Raw genomic sequence first — 23771 nt, forward strand, 5'->3', positions numbered from 1 at the left:
TACATTCCCACCACATGTGGACTATGGACAATGTACCAAGTGTGGGGCAGCCCCTCTTGCGAAGTGGTGAGGTGCCAGGATGGAGCATTGCCAGCTTCCTGGGTGTTAGGTACCACCTGTATATGAGTTTCAGGGTAATTCTCTGCTGCTTGCCAAAATAGACTTAAAGGAATTTTTTGTCCAATGTCTATTCCATTGACCTGGGTCAAATTCATAGCCGAAATCACATTCCCTTTGATGTTTAATAGGGTCAAGTGAACCCACCGATGCACTGAGTAGAATGCCATAGATTATGGATGTTATACCTCGGTCTTGTCCTTCTGTGGCTATTACAAGTCTTTCAAATGGGGCCATTGGCCTTGTGGCTGCCTTAGTGGGGACAGTTTGCTTACTGGGTTAGCAAAAAAAGTGCAGATTTGGAGAAGTAGCAGCCAAGGGGTTTGTAAGTGTCCTTATTTAGTCCGTATTTCTTGGTCTGATAGTGGTGTATTACTGTTACAAAACTGTCACATAACTGGTATAGACCTTCTGCTCTCTATCTGGCCACATAAAATTGTCAAGAAGTGTTGTGAAATTGTGGGTGGGAGGCGAGGGCTGCCAGAGGGGACAGTGCTGGAGCTAGGAGTCCTGCCTTCTCTTTCCATGCATTAAGAATGGTTTGTGTGGATCACATTTGGAATGTTCTAAATGTTTGCTTTAAAGGTTACGCTGAGGTTGGAATTCCCTCAGTTCTGTTTTCAGTTGAATCCTTCTGAGAAACATAAAGGTGGGGATTGATCCTAGTTTTTCATCTGTGCTCACCTCCTCATTTATAACTCACAGCAAGGTTTGGATGTGAGAGAAGTGCCAGCTGTTGAATGGATGGGGACAGAACTCAGCCTGTGTCAAGGTAAGTCTCAAGGTTACCCCCAGTCACCCCACATTTACCTTGGAAATTTACAGCAAACTATTTGGCAGCCCCCTAGAACCTTCCATGACGATAGTGCCACTCCCTTGTCCCATGCAGAGATAAGTTGAGCCAGGTTTGGGGTATAAAGGGACCTACCTGTGCTGAATAAGTCCCATTTGGAGCACACCATGGGTCGCTGGGAAGTAATGTGCCTTGCCCTCTGCCTGGGCGCAGTGGGGGCAGCAAAGGTAAGCATGGGCATCAAAATATTTGCTTAAGGGACCGGACCACCACCAAGCTGCTGCTGATCAGGAATCAGGATCCAAAGAACCATTCTCTTAAATCCATAGGATCAGAGGGGCTTACCGTAATTTTTTTTAAAGTGTTCTTATAGAGTTATACAAGTGGGTCTTGCAACAAAATGTTGCAGCATGGAGCATTCTCTGTTTGAGACTCCCAACGATTCCATTCCATTCTCCCCACTTAGATAATTTTCTGTTTCTCCCTGCTATGCTTAGTCCTCATTTGACTATCTTAGAGGGTTTCCACTATCCATTTCCATTTCCTCCTGCCGGCCCCAACTAAAAATTGTGTTTGTGTGTGTTGGTTTGGCTATATAAGTAATGGCACATGAAACTCATTTCTTCCCGTTTTGTTGGTTTAGCTGGGCATCGTGAACACGGAAGGAGGTTTTGTGGAAGGCGTCAATAAAAAATTGGGCCTTTTCGGGGATTATGTGGACATCTTCAAAGGAATCCCTTTTGCTGCACCTACCAAGACTCTTGAAGACCCCCAGCCTCACCCAGGCTGGCCAGGTAAAGAGGGAGTGGGGGGATGTCTGCACTTTTTAAACATTTTTTTAAAATGTATTTTATTTTTTACAATGTCTGCACTTTTAACTACTAACAATGCCCCCTATGAACATTCCAAATGCTGGAAATGGTTTCTACATTGTTATATGAGGAATCCTCACAAGAACCATGTAAGGTGCCCCTGTGTTGTTACTTCCATAATTACAGTGGGGTGGGGGCTCAGATTGAGAAAACAGCAACTGGAGCTGGCATGCAAAAGTTCACCTGTTCAGTTGCCTGTGACATCTACAGGTACAGCTGGGAGAGACTCCTTGCCTGAAACCCTGGAGGGTTGCTGCCAGTTGGTGTAGACAGTACTGAGCAAGATGAACCAATGGCTTGAAGCAATACAAGGAAGATTCCAATGTTCCTAAACTCATTTTTATGCTTTGCTTAACCATATGGCCTAGCCGGAGTGAATCCCCTATGAGGAAAGGGGTGCAATGCAGGAGGACTTGGGTCATCAATTTGACCTCTATAAAATAATTCAAAACACACATATATGTGTGTGCTTCGCTCTTGCCACATTCAGGGTCTGAGTTAATTTTTCTAATGAGGCGATTTGCCAAACATAGCCGCCCCATATTTCCGGAGAGACCTGTCCCGTTGTCTTCCAAGCTTAAGTTGTCACTATCCAAAGTTGCTACTAAAAAGTTGCTAAAAAAAACTCCATGCAATTTTGAGATCTCATTTGGTCCCGGAAACAGATTCGGCTCTGTTAATTGAGGTGTTATAACAATCTCCGGCTTAAGAAAGACTTTTAGATCAGAGGATAAACAATATAATTTCAACTAGTGCTGGTTTCAAGAGTTCTGTCCATGCACAAAAACCACATGTACCCAAACCTTTGGAGCCACCCTGCACCCTGCAGCTAGCAAGTGGGCGGGGGGGGGGGGAGAGCGAGAGAGAAAGAGAACTTTCTGGCCTCCTGGAGCAGGTGTGCTGAGCAGGCGTCTCTCACAAGCAAGGCAGAGAGCTTAAAGCCTCTTTTTTGTGCTGAGTCTGCTTGGGTTATCCAGCTTAAAAAGAGCTTTTTAAGCTCTCTGCTTTGCTTGTGGGGAGGTGGGCAAGGCCCATTAGTTGCACCAGCTCTGGAACTCTTGCATGAGATTTTGCGGGAACTTGGGTGGCCCTACAAGATCTCATGGAAGCCTCCCAGAGCTAGGAACTGGGCAGGCCTTGCCCCCACGAGCGAAGAGGAGAACTTGAAAATTCATTTTGCACCAGGCAATCCCAAGATGCTTCCTTGGATTTAATCTGTGCCATTTCAACGAGCCCGCCTTGAAGTCATGCAAGTTAAATGTGTGTATGATGCTGTCATACTGAACTCGCCTAGAAAGGCTTCACTTCTTTGGCATTCCTGCCATGCATGTTGTTAAGTTCTTATGACTTAAGAGCAACTACATCAACAGGCTGCTCAAAGTGATAATTGCCAGGGTGTCAAACACTATACCGTATGCCCTTTGGCTTTACCTCTCTCTGTGTTAATCACCCACTTTTGTTTTGATATTTCTTTTGCTGTGTTGTGATTTTGTGTGTGTGTGTGTAGCTCAACCAGAATTATTTGAAAATATAAAACAAAACAAGCTTCCCTCTGGATGCCAGGCTGACAGTCCTGTATGTGTGTTCATCAATTTCTCTCTCAGGCACCCTGCAGGCCAAGGAGTATAAGAATCGTTGCATGCAGTCCACACTCACCCAGACAGATGTGCGTGGCACCCAAGATTGTCTTTATCTCAACATCTGGGTCCCTCAAGGGAAAAAAGAAGGTCAGTGTCCATCAAAAAGGATATTGTGGAGTTGGAAAAGGTTCAGAAAAGAGCAGCCAGAGTGATCAAATGACTCCCCTATGAGGAAAAGGTTGTAGCATTTGGGGCTTTTAAGTTTAGAGCAGTGTTTCCCAAACTTAGGGCTCCAGCTGTTTTTGGATGATAACTCCCATCATCCCTAGCTAGCAAGACTAGGGGTCAGGGATGATGGGAATTGTAGCCCAAAATAAGCTGGAGACCCAAGTTTGGGAAACACTGGTTTAGAGGAAAGGTGAGTGAGAAGTGAAACGACAGATGTTTATAAAATTACACCTGGCATGGAGAAAGTGGACAATTCCACACACACAGACACACTTCTCTTGTAACACTAGAATTCATGGGCATCCAATGAAGCTGAATGCTGGAAGATTCAGGGCAGAGAAAAGTCCTTCTTCACGCAGCACAGCGTTAAACTCACTCCCACAGGAGGTAGTGATGGCCACCAACTAGATGGCTTTCGAAGGGGATTAGAAAAATGCAAAGAGGAGAAGGCTGTTCATGGCTACTAGCCGTGATGGCTACGCTCTCTTTCCATGGTTGGAGGCAGCAGTGTTTCTGAATACCAGTTTCTGGAAACCACAAGAGAGGAGGGGGCTCTGGGGCTCCCACTTGCTGGCTGGCCACGGTGAGAACAGGATGCTGGACTAGGTGGGCTACTGGTCTGATCCAGCAGGGCTCTTCCGATGCTCTTTGGCTGATAGCTGAGGCAGAGCATGGGATCTTGTGCAGACGTTTTCCTCACAGTGCAGTGGCATGTGTTAATTTGTGGGAGGGAGAGCTATTGTTTTTGACTTTCATTGCACTGGGTGACAACAACAGCTTGCATGAGAGCTGGTGTGGGTGGGTGGGGGGTCATGTGATTTCTTGCCGCGCGAAAATCAGTACAGTGGTACCTCTGGTTGCGAACGGGATCCGTTCCGGAGCCCCATTCGTAACATGAGCAGAATGCAGCCCGTGTCTGCACGTCTGCATGTGCACGGGTCGCAATTTGCTGCTTCTGCCCATGCGTGAGCAGCGAAACCCAGAAGTAACCCTTTCTGGTACTTCCGGGTCACCGCAGGACGCAACCTGAAAAGATTTAACCCAAATCATCTTTAACCCGAGGTATGACTTTGGCATCTTTGGGAATCCTCATAGAGGCATTGTATCCTTTAAACTGGGGTGGGAGGGGGACCTCAGCCTTCCAGCCCCCTCCCTCTCTCTGGCCATGGGGAAACTCTGCAGTTACATCCCTCACCAACCCTGCCTTGCACCCTCTGACAATGCCTCTTGCTTTCCTGGTTAGGGAACAGAGAACAGTGTGTGAGCGTGTGCAGAAACTAGTCCTGCCATATGAAAGGTAAAATTTACATTGGTTGCTTTGTCCACTTTTGCCTTTAGCCATGCCCACCACTGGCATGTGGCTCCCAGGAGGTTACCCAGAGAAGAATGTGGCCCTTGAGCTAAAAAAAACTGCTCCGGCACTCCTGGTTTAAATGTTGTTGTCCCCATCAGTCATCAATGGATATTTAGGCAGAGATCTTTGAGTACTGGCTTCCTGCTGGCTCACGCTTCTGCTTCTTCATCCCTTTCCCTTTCTGCTTCAGTGTCCACCAACTTGCCAGTGATGGTCTGGATTTATGGGGGAGCCTTTCTCTGGGGTGGCGGCCAGGGACCCAACTTCCTGAGCAACTACCTCTACGACGGGGAGGAGATTGCCACCCGCGGAAAGGTCATTGTGGTGACGCTCAACTACCGCCTTGGACCCCTGGGTTTCCTCAGCACAGGAGATGCTAGCCTTCCAGGTAAGACCCTTCTTTGGGGGGATATTTCTCCCCCACCCCCTGCAGCTGCAGTCATTTTGCATAAGTTTAAGTTTGTTTTGCCGTTTCCCTCCAACCTTTTCATTGGGGACTTGGGAACCTGTGACTCTTCGTATGCTGCTGAACTGCAGCTCCATCATTCCTCTGAACACTGGCCATGCTGGCTGAGGCTGATGGGAGCTGGAGTCTTAACAACATCTGGAGTGCCATCCCTGATCTAAGAAGAGGAATTATTTAATAAGGGAATGCCTTTTTTAGAGGCATTCTTCCATGTCTAGCATGCAGCAGGAAATGTTCCTCCTTAATTCAGGGAAGGGGGATCTGTAGCCTTCCAGATGTTGCTGGAATACAGCTCCCATCGTCCCAGACTGGTGGCCTTGCTGGCTGAGGCTGATGGGAGTTGGAGTCCAAAAACATCTGGAGGGCTCCTGGTTCCCCATCCCTGATCTACACCTACATGTGTATATGTACCTGACAACTGAAAATCACACACAATACATCTAATCTGCAAAATCTTACGGTGTTTTTTAATGCTAAAGGTTTTTTGAGTTGCTTTTCCTGGTCTGGCCTCACAGTGGTCTGGCTCAGAAAAGCTCAGCTGAGTTATTTATTTATTTATTTATTTATTTATTTATTTATTTATTTAACTGAAATATTTATGTCCCACTTTTCTGCTTGACAACAGCCCTGCAGGGGTGTGTGTGTGTGTGTGTGTGTGACTCCAGCTCTTTTCTTTCAGGTAACTATGGCCTCAAAGACCAGCACATGGCCATTGCCTGGGTCAAGAGAAACATAAAGAACTTTGGAGGGGACCCCGACAACATCACAATCTTTGGAGAGTCTGCTGGGGCCGTCAGTGTCTCCTTACAGGTATGGGGCCCTTTCTTTCTATTCCATTTTGTTAAGGGTTTAATTCAATTTAATTTTAATTTTTCCTAGGTGTGGGGCTCTTGATTGGTTCAGGAGTTGAGTCACAATATGTGGTTTTGTTATTGTGGGGAAAGAGCTACTGGAAGAATGAGTGGCAGTCAGGGAGTGGGGTGGAATGCTGGGAGGAGCAAGGGATGGGTGGAGAGGGTCTGTTGTGAAACGGCAGCTTGGGGAAGGGCTGTAATAGCTCACCGGTATAGAGCATCCCTTTATTCAGAACTTTGAGGACTAGAATCCTATTATATTTTCAGGAGAAAGGGCCAAAGCTCAGTGGTGTGGAGCACATACTTTGCATTCAGAATGCCCCAGGTTCAACAACTTCGCCAAAACAAGCTCAACAACTTTTGTGTCCGGATTTTCACTTTTTGAAATACAGTGGTACCTCAGGTTACAGACGCTTCAGGTTACAGACTCCGCTAACCCAGAAATAGTACCTCGGGTTAAGAACTTTGCTTCAAGATGAGAACAGAAATCGTGCTCTGGTGGCACGGCAGCAGCGGGAGGCCCCATTAGCTAAAGTGTTTCCTCAGGTTAAGAACAGTTTCAGGTTAAGAACAGACCTCCATAACGAATTAAGTTCTTAACCCGAGGTACCACTGTATGCCAACCCTAGATAGCGGCTTCCTATTTTCCTAAACAAAATAAGGACTAGAAGCTTGATTTCCCTCCCCAAAGGGAAGCTGAAATATTTTTGAATGCTGACCTCTTACCAAGTACCACCTTCTGAGCTTTATTTTTTTTGTCTTGGATATCAGTGAAGGATGTGAAGGAAATAAGCAGCTATCTTCTCTTTAAAAGACATCTGAAAGCAGCCCTGTTTAGGGAAGTTTTTAATATTTAATGCTGTATTGTTTTTAACACTCGATTGGAAGCTGCCCAGAGTGGCTGAGGAAACTCAGTCAGATAGGCGGGGTATAAATTATTATTATTATTATTATTATTATTATTATTATTATTATTATTATTATCAAGTCCTTCTTCTGCCGAGCATCACGACAGACTGGTTGTCTGACTTGGTATAAAGCAACTTCCTATGATCTCCTATGACTGTCTTCTGTCCCTTCTCCTGCACTGTAGATGCTGTCGCCTTACAACAAAGGATTGATCAAGCGGGCTATCAGCCAGAGTGGAGTCGGCCTCTGCTCTTGGGCCATTCAGAAGAACCCCCTCTACTGGGCTACCAAGGTAATGCAGTGTCAAATTGGAGAGTTTTCTTTCTTTTTTCAAAATGATTTTTCAATTTTTTTTCCGGAGTAACACAAAAAACCACATCCATGTAGCATGACAATAACAAAACAAGAAATTGTGATGCATTGAATTCTGAAAAATTATAGATAAAATGGAGTACTTTTTATGATGGTGAGAACTGATAACAAAGCAGACACAAGTGTACAAAACAACTATGCCAGGGGAACAAAACTCCTTGGGAATCGTATCTCCCCATAATGGGCATTGTGAACCTGGAGGGAGATGTTCGCTCTCCTAACGTAAGATGAACTCAATGAAAAGGTACCAGGTGACTGAGAAATAAGCTTTAGATTTAACACATCTGGCCTGCTTGTTGCTCTTGTTCTTTTCTCAGATAGTGCCTGATTCCATACTTTACTTCCCCAGGCTTGGATGGTAAAAGGGGACTGATGCCTCCAGTGTTGTGCTATCTTCAGTTGGGCAGGAGTCACTAATAGAACAGTTACACCTTTGCACAGCACTTTTTACATGTTGTATGGAAGAATTATGGATTTTGAAGGGATAGGCTGTGTTCTTTGGCTCGCGAGGTACAGTGGTACCTCTGGTTGCGGACAGGATCCGTTCTGGAGCCCCGTTCACAACCTGAAGAGAATGAAACCCGCGTCTGCACATGCGCAGGTCGTGATTCACATGCACGTGGTGTCATTTTGTGTGTCTGCGCATGCCCAAGCAGCGAAACCTGGAAGTAATCCTTTCCAGTACTTCTGGGTCACCATGGGACGCAACCTGAAAACATGCAAACTGAAGCAAACGTAACATGAGGTATAACTGTACATGGTTTGCGGAAAATGCCCATTGGGAAGTGGTCTTGTTTGAATGTGAACTTGCCTGAATTTCTCCTCTGACTCTTCTTGCAGGTAGCTCAGAAAGTTGGCTGCCCAACAGACAACACCACAAAGCTAGCGAACTGCCTCAAGGTCACCGACCCCAAGGCCCTGACGCTTGCTTACCACCTAGAGGTGCTTAATCTGCCCTGTAAGTTGGACTTCAAGTGGTGAGGTGGGGCTGGGAATGGGTGCCTCTGTAAACTGAGGAGCAACAGTCTCTCCAGAGACTTCGGAAACCTAAACAGAAGTGTCTTTTAAAAATGAATCCTATTTATTTATTTTGTAAAATCTTTATATATCGCAAAACTTTTAAAGCAGTTTATGAAAAGAATAAATATATGAAATTATGCTTAAAAAATAAACCCTGTTAAAAGCAACAGTTAAAAGCCTTCAGCAAATAATTAAAACTAATGATAAGCTAAAAACCAGATTAAGAAACATTCCAACACGCTACGTTTCTGTGGATAGGTTTGTCAAAGCAAAAATGTTTTTGGCAGGTGCTGGAAAGGGTACAGCGAAGGTGCCAGCCTGTTGTCAATGGGCAGGGAGTTCCATAGTGTGGTTCCCCTCCCCCCGCCATGTTTTAAGATTGATTTTTGAAAAAATATGGAATGAACGTTATGTGGCGCCTGTAACAAGGCCAGTTCTGCAACACACACACACAAAAACGCACAGATAGCACATAGGATTTGAAAAGTGGAGAGGATCTGGGAGGTCACCTAGCATGCTCAAATAGGAATTACTATTAAATAAGAAAAGGAAGAAGGTGAACACTTCAGGCAGAGTATTAATTCCCATCCCAAAGTGTAAGATTTGCTCTTACAACAAGGCCCCTTGGAAGAATTCACAGTAGCCAACCTAGATGCCATTTCTAGGAAGCCCACAAACAGGATCTGAGCATAACAGCTGTCTCCCAACTCGTGATTCCCTCAATGGGTATTCTGATAGTTATATACAGTTAACTTACATTTAACTTGTGCACATCTGGCTTCATGTGCTTGGCCTTATTTATTTATTTTTAATTAACAGGTGGTGGAAAGTGAGGGTGGGGGTCCAGGAGAAATAACTTTGGCAATCCCACCTGCCGTTAAACCCAATGTATTTTGACTATACTCTGTTTTGATTTCAGGCATGATCCCTGGAACGTAACCCGAGTCACCTATATATCATGTTCTATTTACTACCATAACCTGTGTATCACAAGGACTAGAAATTTGCAGTTCAGTAGCTTTGCTGTAGTATAGCATATGACATCCCTCCTGCAGGACACAGGACATCCCTTTCCTATCCTAAACAGTCCAATTGGTTCTCTCCTCCCCCTGCAGATCCTCTCGTCCATTACCTTGCCTTCTCCCCAGTGGTTGACGGAGATTTCCTCCCAGATAACCCAGAAAATCTCTTTGCCAATGCCGCTGACATTGACTACATCGCAGGGGTGAACAACATGGATGGGCACTTCTTTGCTTCAATTGACATGCCTGCTCTCAATCGCCCGCTAGTGAAGATCACAGCGTAAGGGGTGGGGTGGGGGAGCAAAACCTGATTATATGTGGGTGGATGAGAGGACAGCCTTGTCCAGTGGCATAAGACAGAGATGGGGAACACCCTTGCTCCTAATTTCCTAATTTATATCACTGAATGCAAAAAAATGGGGGGTGGTCATATCCCGTATGTAGATAAAACTACTGATACACACATGTTTTAGAAACCACAAATTTTGACCAAAAAGAGTGAATCAACTTGTTGCTGAACCCTTTAATGCTGAAAACCGCAACCTGGTTTTATGTTGGAATAGATCCAACATTAGCAAAAAGGGAGAACTTTTGGAGGGGCACCCAAACACCTGGAGGATTGTGCCAGCCATTTCTCAGCTTCAGCAAATGAAGCCCCCCTGAACAGTCCACCCTCACAACTCTAGGACTGCCACCTTGGAAGCTGCTCTCAACAGTTCTGAGAACAGTTGATGAAGGTGGAAGCTCAAACATCTTGCTATAAGAATTTGAAAATTTCTGTTTTGCTAGTCACTGTAATTAATAGATAAAAGGTTTTTTTAAAGGGTTTAACTGCATCCTACCAGGATCCAGAACAAACTTGCCTGACGTGTGCTGTTTGATGCTTTTGTTCCTCTCTGCAGGGATGACATGTACCGTGTGGCCCAGGGCCTGACAGTGGAGAAGGGGGTGGAAGGAGCCAATGAAACCTTCTCCCTCTATACCCAGGTGTGGACTGACCACACAAACCAGGAAGTCATGAAAAGATCTGTGATAGACCTGGAGACAGACTACATATTTCTGGTGCCTACCCAGCAGACACTTAGTCTCCATTACCAAAATGCCAAGTGAGTGTTTCTGGAGGGTGGAATGAGTTGGTAGCTAGGGTTTCAGAGAGAGAGAGACTTGCTGGTCAGTCAGTATCTCTGCTTACAGTGGTACCTTGCTATATAATCTTAATCTGTTCCGGAAGTCCGTTCTTAAACCAAAGCGTTCTTAAACCAAGGCATGCTTTCCCATAGCAGCGGGGGACTCAATTTACAAATGGAACACACTCAACAGGAAGTGAAACATGTTCTTATTCCAAGGCAAAGTTCACAAACCAAAACACCTACTTCTGGGTTTGCAGCTTCATAAACTAAGCTGTTCTTAAACCAAGGTACCACTGTCTTACCATCCTGTGTCCTCCTTCTTCTGCACTTGCATGGAATTGATCCTTTAGTGTGGCAGCACCTACTCACTGGAACTCCTTGCCTATTGATATTAGGCAGACCCATTGACAGTACGGTTTTCAATGCCTGCTCAAAACTTTTTTGTTTAGGCAGACATGTAATTTTAATACATATATTTTTACCTATATCTGGATTAACATTTTCTTATGTCAGCTTGTTTCTTTAGCTCAGTTGGTTAGAGCGTGGTGCTGATAACACCAAGCTTGCAGGTTCGATCCCTGTATGGCACAGCTGCATATTCCTACACTGCAGGGGGTTGAACTCGATGATCCGCAAGGCCCCTTCCAATTCTACACTTCTATGATCAGTATTTATTTATTATATTTATTTGTTGCTTTTCCTCCCACTAAAGTGCCTCAAACCAAATTACACTGTAGAAACAAAGTTTTGTTTTCTGAAGAATATTTTACATTGCTTTATGTAAACCACTTTTTCTGGGTGGCATAACAACTTCGGTTTTCTGAAAGGCAGACTTCCTCTTCATTTCCCGGAAAGGGTATTAAGATCAACAAATGAAACCCTCCACCCCCATTGTTCACCCTGGACACTGAGGTCCAGCTCCAAGAGTCTTCTGGCAGTTCCTTCACTGCAAAAAGTGAAGTGACAGGGAACCAGGCATATATTTTTTTTATCAGCATTGGTGCCCATCCCATGGAACACTCTCCCTGCAGATGTCAAAGAGTTAAAACAGCTGTATAACTTTTCATAGACATATGAAGGCAGCCCTGTTTCAGGAAGCTTTTTTCTCCTTTCTCTCTGTGTTTTTTTTGGAAGCTGCCCAGAGTGGCTGGGGCAACTCAGTGAGATGGTTGCAGCATAAGAAATAAATTAATAACATTAGTTTTTCAAGGCCCAATTATTATTAGTTTGTGGTAAGGCAGAGATGACCTTTTCCTTTGGTGGCACTAGTGTTATGGACCGCTGTCCCTGCTGATCTACAAGAGGCACCATCTGCACTGCTGTTCTGCCATCTTTTCAAGATGTGCCTCTTTGCATTCCCCTTAATTTCTTGACCCCGTCTCCTGTTTTAATTGCTATGCTGTTTAAACATGTTAACCAGACGTGCTGATATTTTAATGTTTTTAACGGGGCTATTTTATTGTGTATTTTAATTTTGACGTCCATTGAGCAACATGAATATTAAGGGTGTCAGTCCTCCTAATGAGTAGACCCGTTTTAATTAATGGACATAAGTTAGTCATGGATATTAATTTCAGTGGGTTAATCCTGAGCAGAATTAACTCTGACTACAAAACCGAAGAAGATTGCGTTGGATACTAGTCCTACTTGGAGGAGACCCACTTAAAGTAATGGGCAAGACTTATTATTTATATTATATTTATTTATATCCTGCCTTTTATCCAGACTGGGACTCAAGGCAGCTTACACAAATAAAAACAAGACAGATAAAATATAGAAAGCCAAAAAAAAAAAAAAAAATGTCCAGTAAGAATGTTGGGAGAGGAGTTTGAGTCCCAGTGAATTTTGCTGTTTCTTTCCTTACTCACCATGCCTTTCTCTCTCTCTCTCTCTCTCCCCCTCATTTTAGGAGTGCCAAGACTTACAGCTACCTGTTTTCCCAGGATTCGCGGATGCCTGTCTATCCCAGCTGGGTTGGTGCAGACCATGCTGATGACCTTCAGTATGTCTTTGGGAAACCTTTTGCCACTCCTTTGGGCTACAGAGCTCAGCACAGAAAGGTTTCTAAGGACATGATAGCTTACTGGACAAACTTTGCCAGAACAGGGTAAGGCCTGCTCGACTTTGTTGCCAGTGTCCTTCTCCCAAACCCCTAAACCCGAGACGTAGTCCTGTCCAGCTTTTAAAACCCTATTATTTCTCCCCACTGTGAACCACCTGAAAATTGCTGAGGTCAGACCACTCTATGCAACTGACCTCATTGCTGAGCGGTTTCTATCTTCAACCCAAATATCTCCTCCTGTAACAAGCCCATTTAAACTGGTTCTGTCCTCAGGTGGCAGAAAAAAGAACAGTCTTCCTCTCAATAACAGATGATGCGGAGCAACTGGAAAGGGGCTGCTTGTAGGCTTCCCATTGAGACACCTGCAATGGACACAGTGAAAGCAGGATGCTGGGCCCTTTCTGCTCTGATGCAGCAGTCAGGCTCTTGGGTTCTTGGTGGTATCATGTCCCATGTCTCCTTTTATCCAGGCTGAACAGACCTAGTCCCTTCAGCCTTCTCTGCATAAGGACTATTTCCCATACTTCTGACACCTTTGTCCCTGTTTGTCTGAATCAAGGATAGTCAATATGGTGCCCTCAAGATACCACTCCCATCCTCCCTCACCACTGGCCAACCATGGCCGGGGCTGATGGAAGTTGTAGTCCAACAACTACACCATGTTGGCTGCCTCTGTTCTAAATTTGAAACACAGGAAGCTGCCTTATACCATTATCATAGTTTTGGGCCATTTAGTTCAGTATTGTCTATATACTGATTATCAGCAGAGATGCCATTGAGGTTTGAACCAGGAACCTTCTGCATGCAAGACTCTAGCGCTGAGTTATAGCCCTCCCTGCCTCATCTTATGAGATGCTTAGCGACTTATATTACTTAAGCTGGTACTGTGCCAGTCACAAACCTTCCACTGAGTGTGTGTTTGTATTCTTCACCCTTTCCTAGTGACCCCAACAAAGGGGAATCGGAAGTCCCCATTGGGTGGGTGCCTTATGATACTCAGCATGGCTACTACCTGGAGATCAACAAGGACATCAATTACGAGTCAGCGAAGCAAGGCCTGAGAGCTCCTTTCGTGAATTTCTGGACTGTCGCCTACAGGAGCCTGCCAGACGCACCCGTCACCTTGGATGAGAAGTAGAAACTACTTGGGAACCAGTCGCTTCCATTTGTCCAAGAACCAAAACAAACCAACCAACCCAGATTCAGAATGAATAAATAAATAAATTTTAACTCTTTGCAGAGATTGTGAGTTTATTTGTTCTTTGCCCTTATTCATAGACCATTCATCCAACCTCTGCTTACAAACTTCCAAGGATTGTGTCTCACCTTTAGAATTCTGGCCATGACGACAGCCCCAGTAGATCTTCTTGCTCTCTGCAAGAGTTAATCCATGCTTGTACATGACTGCCTGCTTGGCTCCAAATGAGGTGCCCCACTGAAGGCAAAACGCACACCAGTCACATAATTAGGAGGGAGGGTAATTCATGGACAGAAAGCAGAGTAGTAGCCCCTCTGAAGGGAAGTAAACTGGCTACATCTCTGATATCTGAGGGACGGAATGTGCTAATCTGTGTCCTTCCAAGGACCATTGTATGGCCACACAAATCCAACATGCTCAACCAGAAAGAGTTGTCTTCTGGGTTCCTAGACTTAGACCCATGAGTTACATTCGGTCTGTTTCAGCATCACTTCAGTTATCTACAGTGCTTTTTTTCTAGGGGGACGCAACCCCTAAGCATTTTGTGAATCTAAGTTTGGCCTCATTGAGGGGCAGTATTTCAGTATGAGTAAGAAAATGAGAGTACCCCTAAACATTTTTTAAAGGAAAAAAAGCACTAGTTATTTATAACCCTACAATAACATTCCTGTAGGAAACTATGAAAAATTATGTTTTCTTTATTTCATATTTCTTACTGTTGTTTTAACTTCAGGACAGTTGAAATTTTAAAAATATATGTATAGCCCAACCCAAAAGTTTCAATTTCTATGCAGTATAAGAGAAAGTAGCAGTTCCTTTTCTCGTTCTCCTGCTAATCAGTTTCACTGGATGAGCCCACCTGAATTAACAGTGTTACCAGAGGGGAGTTTTTTTAAAAACTAGCATGCCTCTCCTTCGTTTAATAATGAAGTGGTGCTTCCAGGTAAGAATTGATTGTGGGCTCAGCGTGGTTCATTCCACCCTCATCTGAACACCATCCTGGTGGTTATTGTTTTCCTATTCTCATGTTAAGTGCAGGGGGGATACAGGACAGTGTTTTGTAGTGGACACTGCAGAAAACTCACATGAGCACCAGTGAATGAACTTCTGTACGTGGCAGGGAAGCACCCAAATCTCCGTTCTTACAGCCCCTCCTGCTTTTCCAGTTCAATAGCATCCTTTCGGGGGGGGGGGGGAATAACTGTTTGCTCACGGCACAAAGAAGCTGGGAACAACTTGGTCTTTTGCCTCAAAATCAGCATTTTTATTGAAAAAGGCTAATTGCATTGCTGTATACAATCACACCAGGTAGTGTGCTACTTCAAGGAAATTGGTACAAAATATACCTCATGTACAGTCACCAACATGGACCACACACTCACGTACACACACACACACACACCCTAGCAGCTGTGGACTCTGTTGTCACACTCCAATGAAAAGTAGGGAGAAGCAGCAGCTGTTAAGGAAAAAAGCTTCAGGGAGAAGTGTTTGTGCAGTGAGGAAGAACTGGGTGTGGGAAGGAAGTTTCTGGAAAAGGTACATGTATAAAAAGGATTTAGTGGAAGCCTAGCAGGGAAGCAGTGTCACAACTCCAGGCCTGAGGCCATTTTTTGTGTGCACAAGGATTTTGTGGGTGAGCATATCCAGGGAACCTGGTGCAGGTCTAGCAAAAAGTTCTGCACTGGCTGATCCACAGAGAGAGTCCTTGACAATGGCTGGCAACAAAGGCCACAGATCCCCATCCTCCCAGCCGGCAGCAAAAGGGGATGGAGACAAAAAGGAAGCTATTCTGTTGCTTAAAGCCACCAAGAGCGAAAACGCAAGGAAGCCACTGTTCTACAAAACGGATAAGGGAGTATCTTCCAGCGTTTGTCTAAACAAGAAGAAATAAAACCTTATTTACAGGATCAACACCAGAAGCAGATTGGACAGTAAATGTGGGATAAAGATAAGACAGCCCACTGCTGCCTTCAAGGAGACTATCCGCTCCCTTCATAGGCAGAGCAAAGCCGATTGCCTTTCAGATAATGCTGTTCTGGTGTAGGGGGTGGGGTGGGGGTGTTTTAAAAGAATCCCCCAAACCCTGGGCTTATAAAAACAGGTCTGGCAACTGGAGAAGTAACAGCCCTCTTTTCTATGAGATCCTGAGCAAGAAAGCAGATGACTTCTGAGGATTAGGTTAAGAGAAGCTCTCATAAGGCTAAGCCAAGAAGGTGCCCTTTAGCTGATGCTTGGCTCCAAACCTCTAGATGGGAGGCAGGACTCCCATCCACACCTGGATGGCACCACCTTAGATAAGCCAGCTCTAAAACCAGAAATTGCAAAGCCTGCACAGACAAAGATGTTGCAGATTCTCAATTACTTACACCTCATTCACTCCCATGTTTCTAGCTGTGCTCACTGTGGTTCTTTTTAAGACAAACAACTTTCCCGTTAGTCGCCTGTACTAAGTGTATCACCAAGGCTGCTCCAATGGAAGTCCTGAGGTGTTGAGGACTCTAGCTTAGTCACTTTTATGATTATGAGTGTGCTGTGGGTCTGTTTGCTCCCTCCAGTCCTATAACCACAGTGACACAGACAGACGCAAGCTCACACAGAGCGCAAAGGAGGCAGCAGAATTTTGGAGATTGGAGAGTATCTGCAGGGCCTCTTCATAGTGTTTAGTGAAAAGCTCGTGGCAATATTTTAGTGGTAAAGATAAAATCAGAAGACATTTTCCCTTGCCATGTGGGGGAGGGGGCAGAGGTGGGTTGGGGGACACCTGCAGATAAAATAGGCAGTGGTCAGGAACGATGTGAGTTAAGAGTCCAGCAACTTTGGGGGGGTGGGGAAGGCAAAGGTTCACCCTCCTTGTGCTAATATGCACTTTTGACTCCACCCAAGAAACCCTGTCTGAAATGTCCTGTAAGTTTCAACAAAGAAGTATGTAGCATATTCCCCCATTCACACACTCAAAAGGTCTCACACAATTCAAAAACATAAAACTGACCACGCTAACGGATATTTAAACAGTGTTAGTAAAATGTACAAATCCAACCAGTCTATTTACACAATCAATAAATATTGGGAGTGGGGTGGGGTGGGGTGGAACATTAGTAAATTCATTTTGAGATTCTCTTTACAAAAAAAAAATCTGATCACATCAGACAATAGTCCACAGACCCTACTTCACTGTCAAAGGTTCTTAGTCCATTAAACACACACAAGAAAAAAACTGGAGTGGCACTTCCCAAGAGGGAGGGGGGCAGTTTCCTTGCAACCCTTTAGAGCAAATCACTTAGCCCTCCTCCCACCTCATCCTTCTCTCCACCCAAGGTCCTTATTTACAGTGTGTTTTGTACAGAAACCAACTTCCTTCAACTCCTGCCTCTGTTGGCCAGCGGAGGCGTTTTGTCATAGAAACACGCTTGCCATTTTTGATCTTTGGTGGAGGCTCTTAATGGAAAGGGGAGGGGGAAGGAGTTTGGAAAAGTTCAAAAAAGTCTTGAGTGGGTTGACCCTATTCTGGCACAGGATCCACCTTCGCTGGTGGCCTTAAATCCACACGAGGAATCCACAGGGCCCTCCATGTGGACAGGCAGCGGTGGGGGAAAGTTTCAGACTCCTGTTGAGGACAAAAAAGTGCATTTCTGGACCAATTCCAGGCAGTGAGTTCGCTTGACCAGGACAACCAAGAAGGAACTGTATCCAGGAGCATGGAAGATGAAGACAGTCATTGTCCCACACATGGGCTCGCCCCAATCTCCTGAACTCCTAGTCCCCAGCCTCTGCTCGGGTGCATCTTAGCAGAGAACGGAGAAAGCAAGACCCCCTTAGCAGCACCACGCTGATCGGTGTAGACACCTAAGGCAGGCTACGGCTTCAGGCAGCCACATAAGCTTGGCTTGCACCATGGAAAGGTGTTGTGTTTTTTTAAATGGAAAATAAAAATGTCCTCCTCGTTGTTGTTGTTTTTAAAAAAGACGAGATGAAGACCTGATTTAAAGGCAAGGGGGGCCAGCTGCTGCCAACGCAGAGAGAGAGAAAGCGCGAAGAGCAACGTGCAGGAGCGGCGTTGCTGCTAAGGGATCCCGCTTCCAATTTCCAGGGTTTCGGCTGGGGCACCTCCTTGGCAAGATGGATAAAAGGGTCAAGGCTGCCGGGCTGGGGAGATCAATCACATCATCTCTCACACACCTGCCCCCAACCCCATGGCGTTTAAGACAGACTGGTAGCCAAGAGTGGAACAGCACTGAGTTGGTGAGGGGCAAAGCCCGTGGGTGGGGCAGGTGACCCTCTGCCCCAGGGGTTAGAAGATGCCTTTGGCAATTTTGAGGCCTTTCTGCTTCATCCGTGGCAGCGTGGAGCTCGATCCATGCTTGATCTTGACGGCCTTGGAGAAGCCTCTCTTCTTGAGCACAAAGTCGTAGTTGGCAGCAGAGTTCATGGCGTAGAAGACATTGGCGTTGTCCGGGATTTTCAGTTCTAGGGGGACAAGGGGGGGGGAGCGGGAGAGAGGGAGAGAAGAAGTCAGGTTCAAGGACTGGGCTTTTAAGGAGATGCTACGGAGAGGGGACGCTACGGAGAGGGTTAAACCACAGAGCCTAAGACATGCTGATCAAAAGGTTGGCGGTTTGAATCCCCGTGACGGGGTGAGCTCCCGTTGCTCGGTCCCTGCTCCTACCAACCTAGCAGTTTGAAAGTGCGTCAAAGTGCAAGTAGATAAAAAGGTACCAGCGGGAAGGTGAACAGCGTTTCCGTGTGCTGCTTTGGTTCGCCAGAAGCGGCTTAGTTTGCCAGAAGCGGTTTAGTCATGCTGGCCACATGACCCGGAAGCTGTACGCCGGCTCCCTTGGCCAATAAAGCGAGATGAGCACCGCAACCCCAGAGTCAGCCACAACTGGACCTAATGGTCAGGGGTCCCTTTACCTTTACAGAGAGGGGAACAGCTCCAATTCCCACCAGCCCCAGCCAGCATGGCCAATGGTCAGCATGGCCAACCAGGTACCCAAATTGGAAGCCATGAGCAGGACTCTTAACGGCAGCAGCACTTCTTCTGACTTGCAATTCCCAGCAACTGGCGTTGAGAGGCACACTGCCTCTGACAGTGGAGGGAAAACATAGCCATAATCGTCTAAGTAACCACGGCACCTCACCTCTCTCTTCTGAGATGATCTGAATGAGCTCATAGTCCTCCGGCCGGTCCCCATCCAGATTGTGTTTGGCCATGGCTTTACGGATCACAACTGGGGTCTTGTCCTGGCTGGTTACCTGGAAAATATTAATGTAAAAACAAAAATCCACATTTAGGCAAGTACCTAATCTTGAATGCTGAAGGCCCCAGGTTCACTTGCCCATGGCACCTCCAGGAAGGGCTTGGAGGTAACCTTCCTTGAAACTCTGGAAGGCTACTGCCTGTCAGTGTTGACAGTACTGAGCAAAATCAGCCCATGGTCTGACTCCGTATAAGGCAGCTTCCAACGTTCATCAGGAGCATCTAGAGTTCAGTGGGCAGAGGATCTGCTTTGCCTGCAGAAGGTCCCAGTTCAATCCCTGGCATCCCCTAGTGTGGTTGAGATAGGACTCCCTGCCTGAAATCCTACAGAGCCTCTGCTGGTCAGTGTAGGAAGTACAAAGGCAGATGAGCCGATGGTCTGACTTGGTTTAAAGCAGCTTCCTAAGGACTAGCACAGAACATTTAGTGAACAGATATCCTAGGCAGGCTCTTAACATTTGCACCCAAAAGGCTTCCCGGAAAAACCCTCCGGATTTCGAAGTGCACCCAACTACCCACCTCACAGAAAAACAAAGACCCCTCCTCATCAAAAGACCCTCACCAGAATGCTCTTGTACATGTTTCCATTCTCCACGGCCAAGCTGACCCGGATGATGCAACAGTCGTCAATTTGCTGGTTATAGAGGGGCAAGGAGAGAGAGGAGTAGCTGGAGATGCCTGAGACAGAGCGCTTGTGGGTGCGGGAGGCCGTCACTGGCGTGGAAGAGACAGAGGAGGAGGAGGCGCTGCTAGAACTCGAGCCGATTCCAGAGGTGTCCAGGGAGGAAAGCGAGGTGGATTCCCAGAACTGCAGAGGGAGGAGAGAAAGAGGGGAGAGAATTAAAGGGCTTTATTTAAGCCTCCTGCAACACAGCGGGTGTTTCCTTTTCTGCCTCCCCAGGTATTCCTTATTGAGAAAAATCACCTTTCTACTACAGGCAGTGCTCAGGGGCACCCCCTCCTGGCCAGAAGCGGAGTTGAACGTCTGGGCGTCCAGGGCGGGAAGGTAACACTAATGGGGCGGGATAAATTACATTTCAGAAACACGCGGCGGCTTGCAAGGCACAGGCCCCTCCCACCTCGAGCACAGGAGGGGGAGGGGCTCATATCAGCTCCGCCCGCCCACCCCACCCACCGCCAACAGCCTCTGAAGCCTGCTCCCTACAGGCATTTGCCTTGGGACAGAAGGATTTCCAGGCCTGCCAGTTCCAAAACCTGCCCCCTGCCCCCAAAGGGAAAGTAGGCCTCTCCCCCGACAACGGGGCACACCTGCCACCTGCTCCCCTGGGCACAAGCGGGGCCTAGCAGGACGCTGTCTTGTACCTTCTTCTCTTGACCCTCAGGAGAGTCAGGGATGAAGCTGATGTTGATCTCCTCCACGTCGGAGCTGCTGGAGCCGGCCGACGTGACACTGACGGAGTCAGCCATGTCCCCACTGCACAGGTAGGGACCGCACTTCAGCTGGTCAAAGGACTTGGAGTGGGAGCTGCCGCTGGCACAGGAGGATTCGGTGCTGGGGGCCTGCCGGCTGGGAAGAACAAGGAAAGCAAATAAGCAGCTTTCAGGAAGGGGCCCAGGTGGCTCAAGGCAGAAGGCCCCAGGCTCACTCCCCAGTGACATCTACGCTCCCTGCCTCGAACCCTGGAGAGTTGCTGCTGGTGAGTGTAGACAGTATTGTGCGAGACAGGAACATTCTAAGCCAGGTCAGTAGTCTATTAAAATGAGGCTTCAGTTCAGAACCATGAGGACTAGGATCTTACGTTGTTTTTAAAGGAAGAGCTCTAGCATGCAGACATTGCAAGCAGAAAATTGCATGCTCAATCACCAGCATCTCCAGATAGGCTTGGCAGAGACTGCTGCCAGTCAGTGTAGATAATATTGGCTAGAGCCATGGTGATGTAGTGGTTGGAGTGTTGGACAATGACCCGGGAGACCAAGGTATATATTCCCCCTTCAGAAGGTCCCAGGTTCAATCCCTACAGGCCTTGGGCTTGAAATAAAACAAGGGTACTCAAGCCAGTAGGATGTTAATTAAAATTGCATTAACTAGCTTTGGGTCGCCAGATGTGGTTGGACTGCAACTCTCATCATCCATGACCAAGCTGGCTGGGGGGTGATGGGCATTGTAGTCCAACAATGCCCGACAACCCACTGTTACAAGTAACCCCTCTAAGCTAGCCCATCCCCAAAGTTGGAGGAAAAATTCAACTCCAGTCTAGTTGGCTTCTGGAAGGGGCCAATGTACATTCTTGGCTTGTGCCTCATGCAGCAGAGAGAGAGAGAGAGAGAGAGAGAGAGAGAGAGAGAGAGAGAGAGAGAGAGAGTTTTGCTAGCCTCAGTATAAAGGCAGCTTCTTCCTATCTCCTCAAGTTCTTGATGACGCCTCCTCATTTCACCTGAAGGCAGCCACTGAAGCAGTGGTACACTCTGGTGTGAGATGCCAGCTCCACTGGGCACCTCCTGCCCCTAAACTGTGCGGGATGGTCATTATAGGAATGTCTATGCCTGAGTTTAGATTTTTATTTTCCTCTTCCCTCCTTGTCCCTTTTTCCTTATGTGTTGTGGAGGGCTGTTTTTTGTTTTTTTAAAAGAAGATTGGAAACCTGTGGGCAGGGACTGTCTTGTTTTCATTGTATTATAAGCTGCTCCGGGAGCCATTTTGGCTGAAGAGCAGGGTATGAGTGTTCTAAATAAAGACATAAATAATAAATAATTTCTGCAGCCAGGGTGTCTCTCAAAGCTGTTCTCTAGCCCCAACTTGTTTTAAGCTGGCTCTTAAAATGAGGGCTCAGAGATGCCCCTGGAGCAACACTGCCCTTTGGGATCGACCCACAAGGACTTACTCGCTCCAGCGCTTGATGATCCCTGTGTTTTTCTTCGCCTTCAGGGTGTTGCTGGCTGACTCCGACAGGGGCTCAATCTCACAGGAGAGGCCGTAGCTGGAAGGAACAGAGAGAAAGGACACTGGTTGGTGTTTGCATCAACTTTGAGCCTCTTGCCTCAAGAGCTGTTCTCTTCATCCTCCTGCAGGATGGGGGAGACTTCAGGCCCAGGGGTTCCAAAGTGGCCTCCCAGGCTTCTCTGTCCGACCCTCCAGACTCTCTTCCTGGGCTCTGCCCACCCGTTCACAGGCCACACCCTTTCACCAGCCCTGCTCTTGGAAAGGGGGCAATGCCTCTTGCCTGCCTACAGGGAGAGATGTGGGGGTGGGCATAGCCTACAGTGTAAAAGGTGAGAGTGATACCTGTTGCTCCACTCACTTTCACCTCTGGCCTTAGAATCATAGAATCATAGAGTTGGAAGAGACCACAAGGGCCATCGAGTCCAACCCCCTGCCAAGCAGGAACCTTGCCCACCACTGACCTGCTATCCCTGGGAGGTTGATAATGATCATGCACAACACTTGACTGGAAAAGGTTCCTCACCCCTACCCTAAAGGTAAAGGGTAAAGGGACCCCTGACCATTAGGTCCAGTCGTGGCTGACTCGGGTTGCGATGCTCATCTCGCTTTATTGGCCGAGGGAGCCGGCGTACACCTTCCGGGTCATGTGGCCAGCATGACTAAACCGCTTCTGGCAAACCAGAGCAGCGCACGGAAATGCCATTTACCTTCCCGCCGGAGTGGTACCTATTTATCTACTTGCACTTTGATGTGCTTCGAACTGCTAGGTTGGCAGGAGCAGGGACCGAGCAACGGGAGCTCAGCCCGTCGTGGGGATTCAAACCCCCGACCTTCTAAGTCCTAGGCTCTGTGGTTTAATCCACAGCGCCATCCGTGTCCCTCACCCCTACCCTACCTGATACGTAATCCTTTTTTTAAAAAAAGGACAAGTTTCTGGTCCTCAAGAGGAACAGCGATGAAGCTGTAAATGGAGCCTCCTATTGAAAGCACCCCAACTAAGCAGGATGTAAGAAGAGACTGGTGCTGGATCAGGCCAAACAGTGGCCTCAATGTGAAGCCCCAGTACAGGAACTGAGTACAACGGCCACTCTCCCCACTTGTGATTTGTGGTAACTGGTATTACCTCTGACAGTGGAGGTAGGGCACAAGAGTCCTGCTGGATCAGGGCCAATGGCCTATCTAGTCCAACATCCCATTTTCACAGTGGCCAACCAGATGCCCCAATGGGAAGCCTGCAAGCCGGACGTAAGCACAGAGCCCTCTCCCCACCTGTGATCTTTAGTGTTCAGCAAAGGTACTTGCTTGGACTGGGGAAGCACACTGGAAGCCCACGTGATTTAATATTTGAGATGAGGGGGGAAGGAGAGGGCTCACCTCTCTGCCTCACTGAGCCGCTCGATGCTATGGAACCAGACCACAAAGCGATCTTCCTGCGTGAAGTTGTAGTTGTTGCAGGCTGACTGGAGCAGTTTGATCTGGGCGATGACTTCAAACTCCTGCAGGTGGAGAGTGGGGGTGGGGGAAAGCAGGGTTAAACTTGGCTCTCCATACACTTCCTTGCTAGCCCAGAAATATCACTGCAAGGGGTCCTACGGCACCCTTCCCTGACCTACAGCCTTCCAGAATTTCTGGACT

General features: G+C 46.9%; 2 protein-coding genes across 6 annotated transcripts in view; one reads left to right on the forward strand and one right to left on the reverse strand.

Moving 5' to 3' along the window:
* The first annotated feature begins 108 nt into the window (after positions 1 to 108).
* CEL (carboxyl ester lipase) lies at positions 109 to 14014 on the forward strand. The gene is made up of 11 exons (XM_082207839.1): positions 109 to 1137; positions 1554 to 1704; positions 3387 to 3509; positions 5135 to 5332; positions 6090 to 6220; positions 7358 to 7465; positions 8386 to 8503; positions 9681 to 9867; positions 10490 to 10693; positions 12627 to 12824; positions 13722 to 14014. Exons 1-11 carry the CDS (start codon positions 1078 to 1080, stop codon positions 13915 to 13917), a joined length of 1674 nt encoding a protein of 557 aa, XP_082063965.1. The 5' UTR covers positions 109 to 1077; the 3' UTR covers positions 13918 to 14014.
* A 1203-nt stretch (positions 14015 to 15217) lies between these two features.
* Positions 15218 to 23771, reverse strand: part of RALGDS (ral guanine nucleotide dissociation stimulator) — a 93305-nt gene continuing 84751 nt past the window's right edge. For 4 of the 5 annotated variants that reach the window (XM_082207819.1, XM_082207816.1, XM_082207818.1 and 1 more), the window contains exons 13-19: positions 23511 to 23632; positions 22078 to 22173; positions 20558 to 20762; positions 20160 to 20246; positions 19797 to 20042; positions 19116 to 19230; positions 15218 to 18444 (exon numbers count right to left, since the gene is read on the reverse strand). In XM_082207819.1, coding sequence (XP_082063945.1) covers positions 18269 to 18444; positions 19116 to 19230; positions 19797 to 20042; positions 20160 to 20246; positions 20558 to 20762; positions 22078 to 22173; positions 23511 to 23632 — 1047 coding nt within the window. In that variant the 3' untranslated portion in view covers positions 15218 to 18268. The remainder of the gene's footprint in view (positions 18445 to 19115; positions 19231 to 19796; positions 20043 to 20159; positions 20247 to 20557; positions 20763 to 22077; positions 22174 to 23510; positions 23633 to 23771) is intronic. The other variant, XM_082207817.1, reaches the window with a different exon arrangement.

This window comes from Podarcis vaucheri, assembly GCF_965113315.1.
Source record: "Podarcis vaucheri genome assembly, chromosome: Z".
In the NCBI taxonomy this organism is placed as follows: Eukaryota; Metazoa; Chordata; class Lepidosauria; order Squamata; family Lacertidae; genus Podarcis; species Podarcis vaucheri.